This window comes from Squalius cephalus (genome assembly GCF_949319135.1).
Source record: "Squalius cephalus genome assembly, chromosome: 22".
In the NCBI taxonomy this organism is placed as follows: domain Eukaryota; kingdom Metazoa; phylum Chordata; class Actinopteri; order Cypriniformes; family Leuciscidae; genus Squalius; species Squalius cephalus.
In genome coordinates, this window is record NC_137143.1 from 24,795,517 (window position 1) to 24,809,631 (window position 14,115).

The 14,115-nt window shown below is 35.5% G+C and overlaps 2 protein-coding genes across 9 annotated transcripts in view; one reads left to right on the top strand and one right to left on the bottom strand.

Annotated features, from left to right (window-relative positions):
- scml2 (Scm polycomb group protein like 2) overlaps positions 1 to 6,667 on the bottom strand; it is a 25,605-nt gene extending 18,938 nt beyond the window's left edge. For 2 of the 6 annotated variants that reach the window (XM_079856928.1, XM_079856926.1), the window contains exons 1-7: positions 6,545 to 6,623; positions 3,130 to 3,208; positions 2,928 to 2,999; positions 2,752 to 2,822; positions 1,470 to 1,704; positions 750 to 838; positions 310 to 553 (exon numbers count right to left, since the gene is read on the bottom strand). In XM_079856928.1, coding sequence (XP_079713054.1) covers positions 310 to 553; positions 750 to 838; positions 1,470 to 1,704; positions 2,752 to 2,822; positions 2,928 to 2,999; positions 3,130 to 3,151 — 733 coding nt within the window. In that variant the 5' untranslated portion in view covers positions 3,152 to 3,208; positions 6,545 to 6,623. Of the gene's footprint in view, positions 1 to 309; positions 554 to 749; positions 839 to 1,469; positions 1,705 to 2,751; positions 2,861 to 2,927; positions 3,003 to 3,129; positions 3,209 to 6,544 lie in introns of all 6 variants that reach the window. The other 4 variants (XM_079856927.1, XM_079856925.1, XM_079856924.1 and 1 more) reach the window with 2 other exon arrangements.
- Positions 6,668 to 8,873: 2,206 nt separating this feature from the next.
- Positions 8,874 to 14,115, top strand: part of cdkl5 (cyclin dependent kinase like 5) — a 34,452-nt gene continuing 29,210 nt past the window's right edge. For all 3 annotated transcript variants that reach the window (XM_079856917.1, XM_079856919.1, XM_079856918.1), the window contains exons 1-3: positions 8,874 to 9,017; positions 10,070 to 10,334; positions 10,445 to 10,479. In XM_079856917.1, the coding sequence (XP_079713043.1) occupies positions 10,271 to 10,334; positions 10,445 to 10,479 (99 nt within the window). In that variant the 5' untranslated portion in view covers positions 8,874 to 9,017; positions 10,070 to 10,270. The remainder of the gene's footprint in view (positions 9,018 to 10,069; positions 10,335 to 10,444; positions 10,480 to 14,115) is intronic.

A 14,115-nucleotide genomic window follows, 5' to 3' on the forward strand; every position in this document is an offset into this window, starting at 1 on the left:
AATTAAACAATTTCACCTTGTAAAACTTGTTTTCAAATATCAAAATCATGTAGGCTATATAATAAACATTTAATTAGCAAGAAACTGCAAAATTGTGCCAACTGGACCAGTCAAAAAGTCACTGTTCACTTGAACTGTTCACTAAATATTTGATAGAGAGAAAAAGGTGGTTTCTCAAGTCTCTTGATTGATCAAGTCACCACGACCCCAATACATCTCCCAATTCAAACAATATGAGGCAATGACATTTCTCTGTACACACAGGAAAAAAGCCTGTAGTGACCCCTAGTGGTCAGAGACTGTACTCACAGCAGCTGCCAGGAGGTTGCAGACTGTGGTTGGTCAGTTGACACCAGCCCACGGGGAAGATGTCCCTGGAGTCATACAGGCACCAGTAATCGAACGCTCCTCTCCAGCCATCAAACATGATGAATATCTTGTCACCTCTCACTTCTCCGATGGTAGCGGGACAGATGAGGTAGGGATTTTTTCGGTCCACTGCCTCTAGTTTCATACCGGGTTTGAAGTAGTTTTGAGTGGGTTTGGACGGCTCCTGAGGCATTCACAGGAAACACATCAATTTTATTTCAAAATACAGTACAATATAACAAAAGCAATGTTTATGCTAAGCTCTAAATAGTTGAAAGATTTGTTACATTATTTATTCAAATTTGTGTTGTGGAACAAACTCTCCACTTTCCGTTTCTTTCACAGCTTTATTCATATGGTTTGCAATTTGAAGCAATTACCTTTTTAAAGGCTGAGGCTGGAGCAATGTCTGCCCCACTTAATGTTTTTAATAGGAACATGGGCCATGAAGAAGCGTTCATTCTGAATCCTGAAGATGGGTATAAACAGGCAATAGATTATGAACAGAATGGAAAAGAAGGAGCATGTTGCCATAAGTATACACGGCAAAAAGTTCACTTTCAAATCATTATTGTGCTTTATTTAAAGAAGAAAAAACAACTAGTTTTTTATCAACACAGCACAATTTTGTTCTTAAACATGACATTACAACAATGATATAACTGCTATATAAATGCAGTCCATATAACTATCCATGTTTGTTTCCACAAAACTCTTTAAATTAACAGCTGTAACACTTTAGTTGAGGGTCCAATTCTCACTATTAACTAGTTGCTTATTAGCATTCATATTACTAGGATATTGGTTGTTTATTAATACTTATAAAGCACATATTTATGCCTCATTATTATTAGAACTATTAATAAGCAGTAATTATGAGTTTATTGAGGCAAAACTGGTAGTTAATAGTTAGATAATAGTAAGAATTGGACCCTAATCTAAAATGTGACATTGGCAGCAATTTGATCTCAAAACCAACTTATTCAGACCTAAACTTTATTTTGCTGAATCTTTACACTAATATCAACAATGTTTGATTTTTCTCCTGTGCATCTTTTTTTCCTGTTTTATATCCCAGAATGCATCAGTGCAGAATTTACCCAGTGGTGGCTGCAACATGTCGCCACTCTTCTCGCATGTGCCGATAGGTTGAATGTCGGAGGAGTCAACCAATCGCCAGAAGTCATTGGTGTTGTCACTGCCATCCAGCCTGAGCCGCAGACGCACGCCCATTGACCCCATCACCGTGGCGATGCACACGGAGGTGGAATTCCTCGGGTCACAAGCCTCTACTTTCATTCCCACTTTAAAATCATTACTGGGAGGGATTCTGGACTGGAGAGAGAGAGAGAGAGAGAGAGAGAGAGAGAGAGAGAGAGAGAGAGAGAGAGAGAGAGAGAGAGAGAGAGAGAGAGAGAGAGAACATTACCATGAAATGTTAATGAAATACTGTGAATAATATATGAATAATGGCATATAGGGATCCGTTAGTGTCACATGATCCTTCAGAAATCATTCTAGTATGCTGATTTGGCGTTTTGGTGTATAGTGATTAATCACATCTAACATAAAAGTTTTTGTTTATGTAATATGTGTGTATAGCCTATATATTATTACATATATATATATATAGATATAGATATAGATACATATACATATACAGTATTTTTTTATATATATATATATATATATATATATATATATATATATATATATATATATATATATATATATTAGGGCTGTCAAAAGATTAATCGCGATTAATCGCATCCAAAATAAAAGTTTGTGTTTGCATAATATATGTGTGTGTACTGTGTATAATTATTTTGTATATATATATACACAGAAATATTTGCATACATATACTGTATATATTTATATATAATTTATATTATATATAAATATAATTTTTTTATATATAAATTATACAAAAATCAACATTTTTCTTAAATATATACAACATGCATGTGTGTGTATTTATATATACAAAATAATTATACACAGTACACACACATATATTATGTAAACACAAACTTTTATTTTGGATGCGATTAATCGCGATTAATCTTTTGACAGCCCTAATATATATATACATATATATATATATATTTATCATTTATCATTAAAAACAACGCATTCACTTCATTCTATTTTAATTCCACTTCTTTAAATTCAGATTAAATTCAAATTCTTCACTGCAGTCTCAAATGAAATTCAGAAATTGAAATGGAATTTAAAAGACACATAACTCTGGTATCAAGACTCATTAATCTTGTAAGGAGTTACATAATATCAAATATATCAGTTATAACAAATTAAGCAGCAAACATCCATGGATGACCCTTTATTTAGTCAGAACCGCAGCATCGTTGAGAGACGTACCTGTCTGAAACAGCTGGGGGAAGCAGGACAGGCTGAAGTCTCTCTCAAGTACATTTCCCAGCTGAACGGCTCTGATGAATGAGCGGGGGAGAGAAGTGTATCAGGAAGTCTGAGATAAAGTAAACAGTGCATGTTTTTGTTTCTTTACAGGTTAATAAAGAAAGAGAAGGATCTACCAGTGAGCTTTTGTGAAGGGAGTGAATCCTCATTATTCCTCCCCGATTTCTCCTTATTACTGTATTTTTTGTCTGCTATTAAAAAGACATAGTCAGTCACAAAACTAGAGAATAATAACAAATAAGTTACTTCATTGTGAAAAGGGACTAACAAAAAAGGTTTAATTAAAATGTCAAAATGGCACGAAGTAGCAGTTTTGACCTTTGTGATGGGTTTTGCCCATGGTGACCTGGAGAACCACATGAAGCGGACAGAAACTGGACAGATCCTAAACAGCCAACTGAAAGAAAGAAAGAAAGAAAGAAAGAAAGAAAGAAAGAAAGAAAGAAAGAAAGAAAGAAAGAAAGAAAGAAAGAATTTTTAATAGCAACACTAATCATACTGACGGTCATTCCGTGTCAACTAAACCAGAGAGACCCAGCTCAAATTTTTTATTTTGTTAATATTTTTTTCTGAAGAAAGACAAACATAAATAGTAAGGAAAGCCAAAATATGAAATACCATGGATGAATATTTATTGACTAATCCACTATTTTGATGATTGGGGTCAAAATGACAATTTTCACCTAAAATTTAAAGCCAAATTACAAGGAGAAGAAAATGACTTGAAAGATGGCAGCAACATTATTTTATTTTTATAGAGAGATTGGTAGGTCTATTATAAATTCTGTTCTTTCTTTCTTTCTTTCTTGTTCTTCTTTAATTACAATAAGTAGGCTATCAGCTGTTTGAAAATTTGGTTTCCAACCAGTGAAAGTGGGTAAAGTTCAACAGTAGAGAAATTAATACTTTTATTATTATTACTTTTAGGATGCATTAAATTGATTAAAATAAAATACATGTAAGGACATTTAAAAAGACTATAATGATTTTTAATGATTGCTAAAAATATTTCTATTTCAAATAAATGCTGTTCTTTTGAACTTTCTACTCAAAGAATCCTGAAAAAAGTATCAGTTTCCACAAAAATATTAAGCAGGACAACTGTTTTTACTACTGAGAATGATTTCTGAAGGATCATGTGACACTGAAGACTGGAGTAATGATGCTGAATATTCAAATCAGTTTTAGTGAGATCATGTTATCTATAAATAATAGTCTTCTCTTTTATCAGCTGGTTCAGCTTTGGCCAAGAGTTCATGAACTCTTCCCGGAAACCATATTACAGCATTACGGAAGACAGGGATTATACTTTATACTCCCTACAGGCGTCTGAGTGCAATTTATTCCAGCAACATTGTACTGTGCAAAAAAAGAGAAAAGATTATCACTAAATCACAAATACCTTTAGAGAATCAAAGCGCTGGACTAAGAAAAGCTTTTCTTCTATTTGACATCATAATAAGTTACTGAGCTTCTGAGGGACCCAGCGCTCTCTGATCAAAGCCTCGGCTCGCTCAGCAAGTGATAAGTCACATCTCAGTTTGGGGGAAATTGGCTGCAGCTGACGTCCCGTGCAAACTGACAGTGGGATGAAGGACTTCCCTTTTATTCCTAGTGATTCGTAATGGGACATTCAACATAGCTAAATAAAAAAACAAATAAAGACTAAAACAAATAATTTTTCCATTTTAATCACTTCAACAAACTATTAGAAATTGTTGCGATCAGAATTGACAAAAAATCATTTTCGTCATCTTCAGGTGCGTGGAGCCAAAAAGATATGGAAAACGAGCAAGAAGGTGGCTGGCCGCACACTGAATTCAGTACAGACTACAGAAGTCTCAAAACATTTTGCATAGTGCAAAAAATGCAAAGTGAATTAAAAAACAAATGAACAGGAGCAAATGTTTCAGCACATTGCTACCTTCAGTGCTCACTTTGCAACAAACATTCACCCTTTTGTTGGTAAATTAACAAATATAATACTACAGCCTTCAATCTACTCGAATTTGTATTAACAATTAAGTGTTTTTAAGTTTCAGGTTGTCTTTTATGCCCAAATTTGAATTTAGAAGCACCATGTGGTTAATAAGGTCCAACTAAACAGTGTTGGGTTAGTTACTCTAAAAAAGTAATCAAAGCTACTAATTACATCTTCAACAGTGTAATTAGATACTTATAACTAGTACTTTCTTAATCCCATCAACAGTAAAGGATAGACAAGAAACTGCTCTTTTAATTCTGTCACTTAAATAATGTAAAATTGCATAAATTATTCTTGAACTGACCAAAGTATTTAAATTTTGATGTTAAATGCACTATTGTTTTATATGGAATATCACATACAGTAACTGTAATTAAATTTCAGATTCTGCTTTTTCAAGGGAAACGTAATTAAATTACAGTAATGATTTAATAAGTAATGCATTACACCCAACACTGCATTGAAATATTAAATCAGGACCTTTAAAATAAAATATAGAAATGTAATGTGGGCATATTGGAATTAGAAGGGTTTTTTTTTAAGAGACATGCAATAAAAACATGTATTTCTGCCTTGTTTCTTACTTTCTTATCCAGCCAAAAGATTGAGCAAACACCTCCAGATGATGCTGAAACCAAAAAGTCCCAAAGAGAATCCTGAAAACAAGTCTGACTTGTGGGGAAAGAAAGATACTATCCTTTCAAAGTCACGCCAATGTTTCTGCTCTGAAACTACCAGCCACTTCTGTCTGGATAGCAGACAACCTCTCTCTCTCTCTCTCTCTCTCTCTCTCTCTCTCTCTCTCTCTCTCTCTCCCCCTCTTTTCCTCCTCATTCTTCTTTCTTAAGCTGTGAATCCCATTCAGAGACTCGTCATAAAGATTCCAAACCGCCGTAAAAAGGTCAATAGTCAGTGTACATTTGTGGGAGTCTGCAGCAGCACATGAAAAGGATTCCAACACCTCCCATTAACAGATGATGTCTACATTTTGTGGTCTCTCTCTCTTTCTCTATCGCTCTGTCTGTCTTTTCAAGGCCCTTCCACCCCCTCCAGACAGGAAGCCTTCTCTTTATTTAGATTTCACAGATGAGTGAGATTTAAAAAATGTCAAGATAAATGTTTTTATGTATTAATTGTCATGTTGTTTTCTATGTTTTCATGCCAGAATTCATTTTCAAGCATGACACACACATATGAATGATGCATTGAAAATAACCTTTAATTTAATTAAATATTTCAAGTGTGTTGAAAAAAAACTAATTCAGCATCTGTAGATTAATTTGATAACTTTTACTGAGACAAAATAACTGACAAAAACCCTTAAATAATGAGTGTCACATAAACAGTGAACTGCCCTTCTGTCATGGGTGGAACAGATGCCAGTGTCATAAACATGCAGATTGTTAAATAATTTTATCGTTATTGCTTTTTTAAAGCAAATTGATGCATGTAATACATAACACATATATCTGTCGTACTTTTTGATGCAGTGTAAATAGCTTTTCGTATGCACTCAACACCAGTGTGCCAATTAGAGAGAGGCCGCAGAAAGCTGTTTTAGCTCAGGGAATAACAGACGCAAGAAAACACAGCGCGCGCGCACATAACATCATCCCATATGTAAACACGCATTCAGCTTCCGCATCAGTGACCATGAGATACTAAACGAGCGAATAGATGCACAATACACTGCAGCACAATTCATTCAATATAATAGATATGAAAAATGTGCCACTGCTGTTCGCTCACCGTGTAAGGTCGGACAGTGCTGCTGTTCTGCTTTACTTTCCATTGGAACTAGGCCGCCATGTTTCGCGCATCCGCGCATGTCCAGCAGCATCTGCGCCTTATATATTTATATTTATAGATATATCAATGGGAACATCGAAGAACTACAGATACTCTTGTATGGGTGAATCTGAGTTTCAAACTCCCAATATTCCTTTACAAATCCAAGTTTACACGCTGAATCCGGTTTGAACTGAATTCGAGTGACATTATAAAAATAGAATGGAATTTAAGTGGATATATTATCTTGCTTACAGATTAATTATTAGTGAGTTGGGAAAAAATATAGGCCTATATGAGGAATATCATATGATGGTGTTTAATGTTCATTGTGGTTACAAATAACATAATTTAACTATAAAAATGTAATTTATGAGGAAGTCTACTTGATGTTAATTAAATGGGCATTCATTAGGCTATCTGGTCTAATAATACAGCAAATGTGCATATTTTATCATCGCATATAATTATTCTTTTAAATAATTCAAATGATCTATAGCCTTTGTCTACAATAGCCTTATATATTTATAACTTTAAACAAGTTTTACTACTGTGTCTGTGTGAAATTGAATATTGATCCTTAAATAGGCTATAAGAGCATGACTGCTGTAAATAACACTTATTAAGAAAATAACTTTTTATTATTATTATTTGCATTGCATGTGCTACTTTTCAGATGGTAATAATCGCTAGATGGCACCATGCGCTTTTCCTGAAGTCAGCCTGCCTGTCTCGGGTTTTCCCATATTACATTCTTCTTGCTCATTTTTGCTGGAAAACCCAGCATTTTTGCATGTGATGTTTATTAAGAGTGACATATTATGCCATTCTGGTATAATTTTCTGAATAATAATAATAAATAACTTCACCTTCCTAAAATAATTGGCTAAGTTGTTTTTGTCAAAAATGACTTAGGCAATTATTTTAGGAAGGTGACGATAAATAAATAAATAAATAATGCATAAATAAATAGTGTAGCTACAAAACTGACCAATCGCAATTTTACAGAGCCAACATATAATTACATAGATTAGAGATGCGTCAAAAAAGATAGAGATTGATAGATAGATAGATAGATAGATAGATAGATAGATAGATAGATAGATAGATAGATAGATAGATAGATAGATAGATAGATAGATAGATAGATAGATAGATAGATAGATAGATAGATAGATAGATAGATAGATAGATAGATAGATAGATAGATAGATAGATGGATGGATGGACGGACAGACAGATAGACAGATGGATAGATGGATAGATGGATAGACGGATGGACAGATGGATAGATGGATAGACGGATAGACAGATAGACAGACAGACAGACAGACAGATAGATAGACGGATAGATGGACAGATAGATGGACAGATAGACAGACAGATAGATAGATAGATAGATAGATAGATAGATAGATAGATAGATAGATAGATAGATAGATAGATAGATAGATAGATAGATAGATAGATAGATAGATAGATAAATAGATAGATAGATAGATAGATAGATAGATAGATAGATAGATAGATAGATAGATGGATAGACGGATAGACAGATAGACAGATGGATAGACGGATAGACGGACAGACAGACAGAGACAGACAGACAGACAGACAGATAGATAGATAGATAGATAGATAGATAGATAGATAGATAGATAGATAGATAGATAGATAGATAGACGGATAGATAGATAGATAGATAGATAGATAGATAGATAGATAGATAGATAGATAGATAGATAGATAGATTCATGATCTATAGGCCTGTTCTTTTCTCTTCTCAGCAGTAAACAGTGTGAGCTGTCAGCTGAATTGATCTTTCAGCTCAGCCCACTCACACACACACACACACACACACACACACACACACACACACACACACACACACACACACACAAGCACAGCCTCGCCAAACGAGCACATCAATTTGGATGTATGCATGTATGAAATGTAACACATCTGAGCAGGAATGCATATTATCATTTCTCAACCAAACCCAGCCAAAGACGATCTTTCGCTTCTGGACCATTCTGAGCTTTCCTCCATTGTGATTGGCCACAGAGAGGTTCGGTTCGGACACTATTGGTGTGAGCAGTCCGCCACTCACTCGGATTGGTGCCGCTTCGCCTGATCGCCAATTTGTATACACCCTACTACAGCGAAGGCCTGGCTCATGAATATTAACTAGCTTACGTGACTGGACGATTCTGCAAGGTTACCAGGCAACGTCAGCGTGACGTGCTTAATATTCATTACCCGCCCCTTCGCCATACTGCGATCCGTAAGTTCGCCTTGTTAGGTTGTCAATGGCTCAGAATGAAGGTGGATACTGTTGCAGCTGTGATGATGGGTTACCACTGCAGGTGAAAATGAAAACATCGTTACTTGGCGAGGCGAGAGGACAGTTTGCGCGACGTTGTCTTGGACATAAGTGAGTATTCTGGTTGGTGCTCTTTCCATAAATTACGAATATTGTCAATGCGCTTGGTTTTTACGCTGGATGTTTGATGTTTGTGGCTGTTACATCGTTGGTGTTTCTGATGTGAACGCACAAACACGTACACCTCCTGCCCACACACTCCAGGAGACCGAAGTCACCTGTTATCAATTATGCGTTTAAGACCATATTTGATATGCACATAGTCTTTATATTGGCTGGGCACTTTGTATTAAATCGTTGTGATTTTTTTTACCCCACCGTATTTTTACTGTTCATTTAAGAGTGGGTGTAAGTGCTGTGGGCTGTCAGTCATTTCTTGATACTCTCAGGTGGATAAGATGCTTAAAATAATGATAGAACTTTCATCCACCTACGAATATTTCCAGCGCGCGCGCACACTTACGCACGCGCATACCGCACAACACATCAGATGCAGACATGCGCCGCTTTTATGCACAATGCACAAACATACAAGTAGCTGTTGGTGTCACGACATGACCTTCGAAACGCATATCTGGAAATGCATTTAAGTGCAAAAGAAACGGGTACTGTACACAAATAAAAGGCAGATGCTACCTGTCGCACATCTGAGGTGATTGAGATGATGTCCATCTGTGTTTTCAGCACATTACATCACTGACTTCTGGTTTGGCAGAGGATTCTAAGGCTGTCCTTATTCACCCACCTGTAAATCTTTTTAAGAGCCGTGCTTTGCTATTCCCAAAACTATTGGAAAATTCATGATAATTCGTCTTGAAGCTCTGTGGCCCTTGTTTATTATCACCTCAGACATAAACCGAATCATGACAATCCTAAAAATATCCATTTTTATTAGAATAAGACAGAATATAAACAGTGATCAATGTCATTTCATGCATATGTATTAGATGTAAAAATTAGATATGCCACTGCATTGATGCACATCATGCATTTGATGCAAATTCATGTGAAATAAACAGTAGATATGCCACAAATTATGTAGTATGCATGAATAACTCTATTTGACCCCTTCTCTGCAAAATCTCTGCTCTCTTCCTCCTCAGGTGAGCAAGTGTGTGCGTGTAGTGTATTAGTTTGCAGGAATGTGTGTCAGTGTATGTGTGTGGATTATGAGAAGAGCATTGTGACCAACCGGGAGCAGATTTTTGCTGCAATGACCCGTTCAAGCACCGATATCTGTCCCATCCTCTGGCCTTCCGCTCCTCTCAGCCCAGACATGCACCACCTCGCCATCTTTTGACTTGATGAAGATTCCTGACATCGGTAATGTGATGAATAAATTTGAGGTCCTTGGGATTGTAGGAGAGGGTGAGTGCATCTTTTGTTAATATCAATAATTAAAAAAGAAAATGAAAACAGCTGCTTGTTCATAAGCCGTAAACTGAGCACGTTTCCTTTTTTTTTTTTTTTTTTCAAAGGAGCCTATGGGGTGGTCCTGAAATGCAGACACAAGGTAAGACATATTTATGCAGAAAGCTGTTGGTCAGCATGCTAAGTAGACCTGAAGAAAGTCCTCTGTAAATATGTTGTACAGCTTATTTGATCCATGCAAATTAGATGTATTTTGAAAACCAGATAATTATCGAAGCCGTTTTGAAATGTAATATACTGTTCATATCCACCTGGATGAAGATCACTTACCTATACTGTTTATGCAAAAAAAAAAAAAATCCTTTCTGGTAATGTCATTTGTAGAGGTGAGGCTAGTTTCTCATTTTCCCCGTAAGAAAAAAACTGCCTAACTCACTTAACCTTTATGGGCCTCGTGACTGTAACTTTCCCAGAAGAGTTGCACGACGTTTAAACACCTTAAACGGTACATTTGTTGAAATATTTCCTTTATAAATATATTTTCAATTGTAATATGGCATGGTTCCCTAGCAACTGGTTCTTTTAAAATTGTGGGCTTCTCCAAATGCATTGCTTGTGGCCTAGTTGGCAGATTTGCTTCATTGTTTGGGAGGCATTTTCAGACAGCCGAACATCGCTAGACTAACTCACAATAAGGTAAATATAGGCATATTTTCAACCAATAGGAGCTGCTTTTATTGAAATTGCTGCTGTGCTGTTGGGAGTTTCAGGGCATTTTTTTGTATCGTCCATTATGCAGTGATTTCTGTGTGTTTTGAAACATTATAGCTTCAATACATGCTCATCCCGAGGATTTAGCCTATGACACTGCTATTGATGTGTTTGTTCAATATACAAAATAGCTTGCGTCTGAAGTGAATCGATGACACAGAGTTTAAGTACATATGGCAGATTTAGTTCGAGAGTATTTTTTTAATAAGATTTAAGCCTCGTTCACACCAAGGACGATAACTATAATGATAACGAAAAAGACATAGTTCTAAAAATCATTCTAAATATAAAAAGAATAGCAGTCCACACCACAAATGATAAAAGCACAGAGAAACAATATCATTGGAATTTTTTTCCAGCTGATGAACGATAAAAACATTGACAGCCAATCAGAATCCATCCTACTTCATAGAGCTCGAGCATTTAAAGCGACAGACGACAAAACTGCAGCGTGTTTATAATAAACAGAATGCTATCGCCCACTGGACGCAAATATAGTTATCGTTATTGGCGTGAACGGACCTTTAGGTATGATAACACCTTTTACCACATTCATATAAATCAAAGTTTTAAAACCACTATTAAAAACCACGTTGTTATCAAAACTACCTGTCTTTTAAGGTTGTTTTCACAGTCCCTTTCTGTGTATCTTCGATGCTGTTGGTATTTGATTCATGGTTGCATGCCCAGGATGTGTCTTCATGCCTGGGCAGACAACAGCAGTGTGGCTGGTTGCCTGGCTAGATGATGAATGACAGTACAGTGCAACAGAATGGTTAGGGCTCATTACACTTTAGATTTCACTGACCTTCGACACACACACCTCGGAGTTACCACTGATACCATGCACAGTATTCATGCTCTTATCTGTACAGAGTCATGTAGTTACACAGATCTTTCTGGAAGCAGTTTAAAGGGTCAAGTTGAAAGTCAAAAGTTTTAATGTTTGCATATGGAACTATCATTTAATCATGTAAAGTGGCTCTGTGAGTATATTTATTGATTTTGACAGAAGTTGTGTTAAATAATCAGTGTGGATTAGAATAGCTGAGAATTGATGAAAGAAATAAACCAATCATATTTCCATGCATAATTACATTGTTCCACTCCAAGTTCCTATGCATCATTGTTATGAATGATAATGAGAGCGATAAATTCAGCAGCAAGTATAGTCCTCAGCTTGTGCCAGAACAGAAATCCAGGCTTGTGCTTTTAGTAATTGGTCAGTCAGCGCTTTCCCTCCTTCATTAAATGCATTCAAAATTGCAGCTGAAATCAAGAGTGACTGTTTGTTTTTTGTTGCGTTCTGTCTTGTTTCTCTTTCACGTATCATTATTCTCCAATGCAGATATGCCTGCGATCTATTTACAGACATTCAGAATAGCACTGATCACCAGGAAAAATTGTGCTAAACCTGGATTTCGCTACATACCTGATTGAAAACATTATGTTCGAGTCTTTGAAAATAAGGCAGATAAACAGTCTTGTTAGGAGACTAGATTCAATTTGTTGGTGACTTTTGGTGTTGTGTAGAGCTGTTGTTTGCCTTTGGGTGATTTTGTTATGGAATATAATAAATGTTTGAATTTGAATTTTTTTTAGGCTATTTTATAATGTTTGTGCCGTTCCAGATTCGTCACTATGTATATTCCTTGTAAATATACTTTTAATTCTGCTTTGGCTTCTATTGCAATCATTTTCATGTAGACTATCTTTCAAAAAATTTGAGGAAAGTGAGATTTTTTTCCCCCAAAAAAAGATTTATATTTTTAAATAAATGCATTTCTTTCTATTCATCAAATAATCCTGAAAAGATTCATCATAGTTCGCACAAAAATGTTAAGCAGCACTACTGTTTTCAATGCTGATAATTATAAGAAATTATTCTTAGGCAGCAAATTAGCATATTAGAATGATTTCTGAAGGATCATGTGACACTGAAGACTGGAGTAATGATGCTGAAAATTCAGCTTTGCCACCACAGGAATAAATTACATTTCAAAATAGATTCAAAAAGAAAATCTTTTAAATTGTAATATTTCACAATACTCTATTTTTGATCAAATGAATTGAATGAACCTCAGACTTGTCTAAAAAATTAGGTTGTAACAATATTATATTCTTGTTTATAAAACTGTTGAATAAAAGCAATCAATACCAAATTTGCCATTTTGTGCTGTTGTACAGAGCCATGTTTAGCACTTTTGTGCATATGAATAGAATAGAATAGAATAGAATAGAATAGAATAGAATAGAATAGAATAGAATAGAATAGAATAGAATAGAATAGAATAGAATAGGGATTTTCTACCTGCACTCTTTTCCATAGAAACCTATATACTGGGCAGTATAGAAATAAGCACCATTTATGTAAATATTGGTAACGCATCAATATTGATGAAGCACATGCCATTCACATATTTGACTATATGGCTTAGTGTGCATCCCAAATCCCCACATCCTCAAATAAACAATCCATTTGTGCATTCATAAATCTACTTATTGTTTGATAATTTAATAGGCAGAAATGAAATCTGTGTCTGCTTGGGGAAAACTTGAATTTTCTATAAGAAGGTGCATATTTTGAGCTTGTCTTATAAGTGACTGTTAATAGAGGCACTGGAGAGATGAGTTGTTATTAACTCCAGTTATAATCATAGTGGTTTTTACAAAGCAGAACACTATCCGATTAGCATAGCAGTGATGTAAAACATGTACGGATGAATAAAGGAACAAATAAGTTATCAAAAAATGATCATATTTTATGTTTGCAGTCATTAATATGTGTAAAACAAAGCATATTCAATGTGTCTCATTTAGTTGCGGTATGTACTTCCCTAGAAGCTCTCTGAGATGTAAAATGCACCAGCAAACTTTTAAAAAGCTCAGCGATTCACTCTTCACTGAGAACGCTCTTGTTTCTGACTATTGGCACTGGCTTCTCTATTGTTTCCCTCTAGTGTACCCAAGTGATGTTATCCCAGCGAGTGGGGGCCATGAAAGGCCC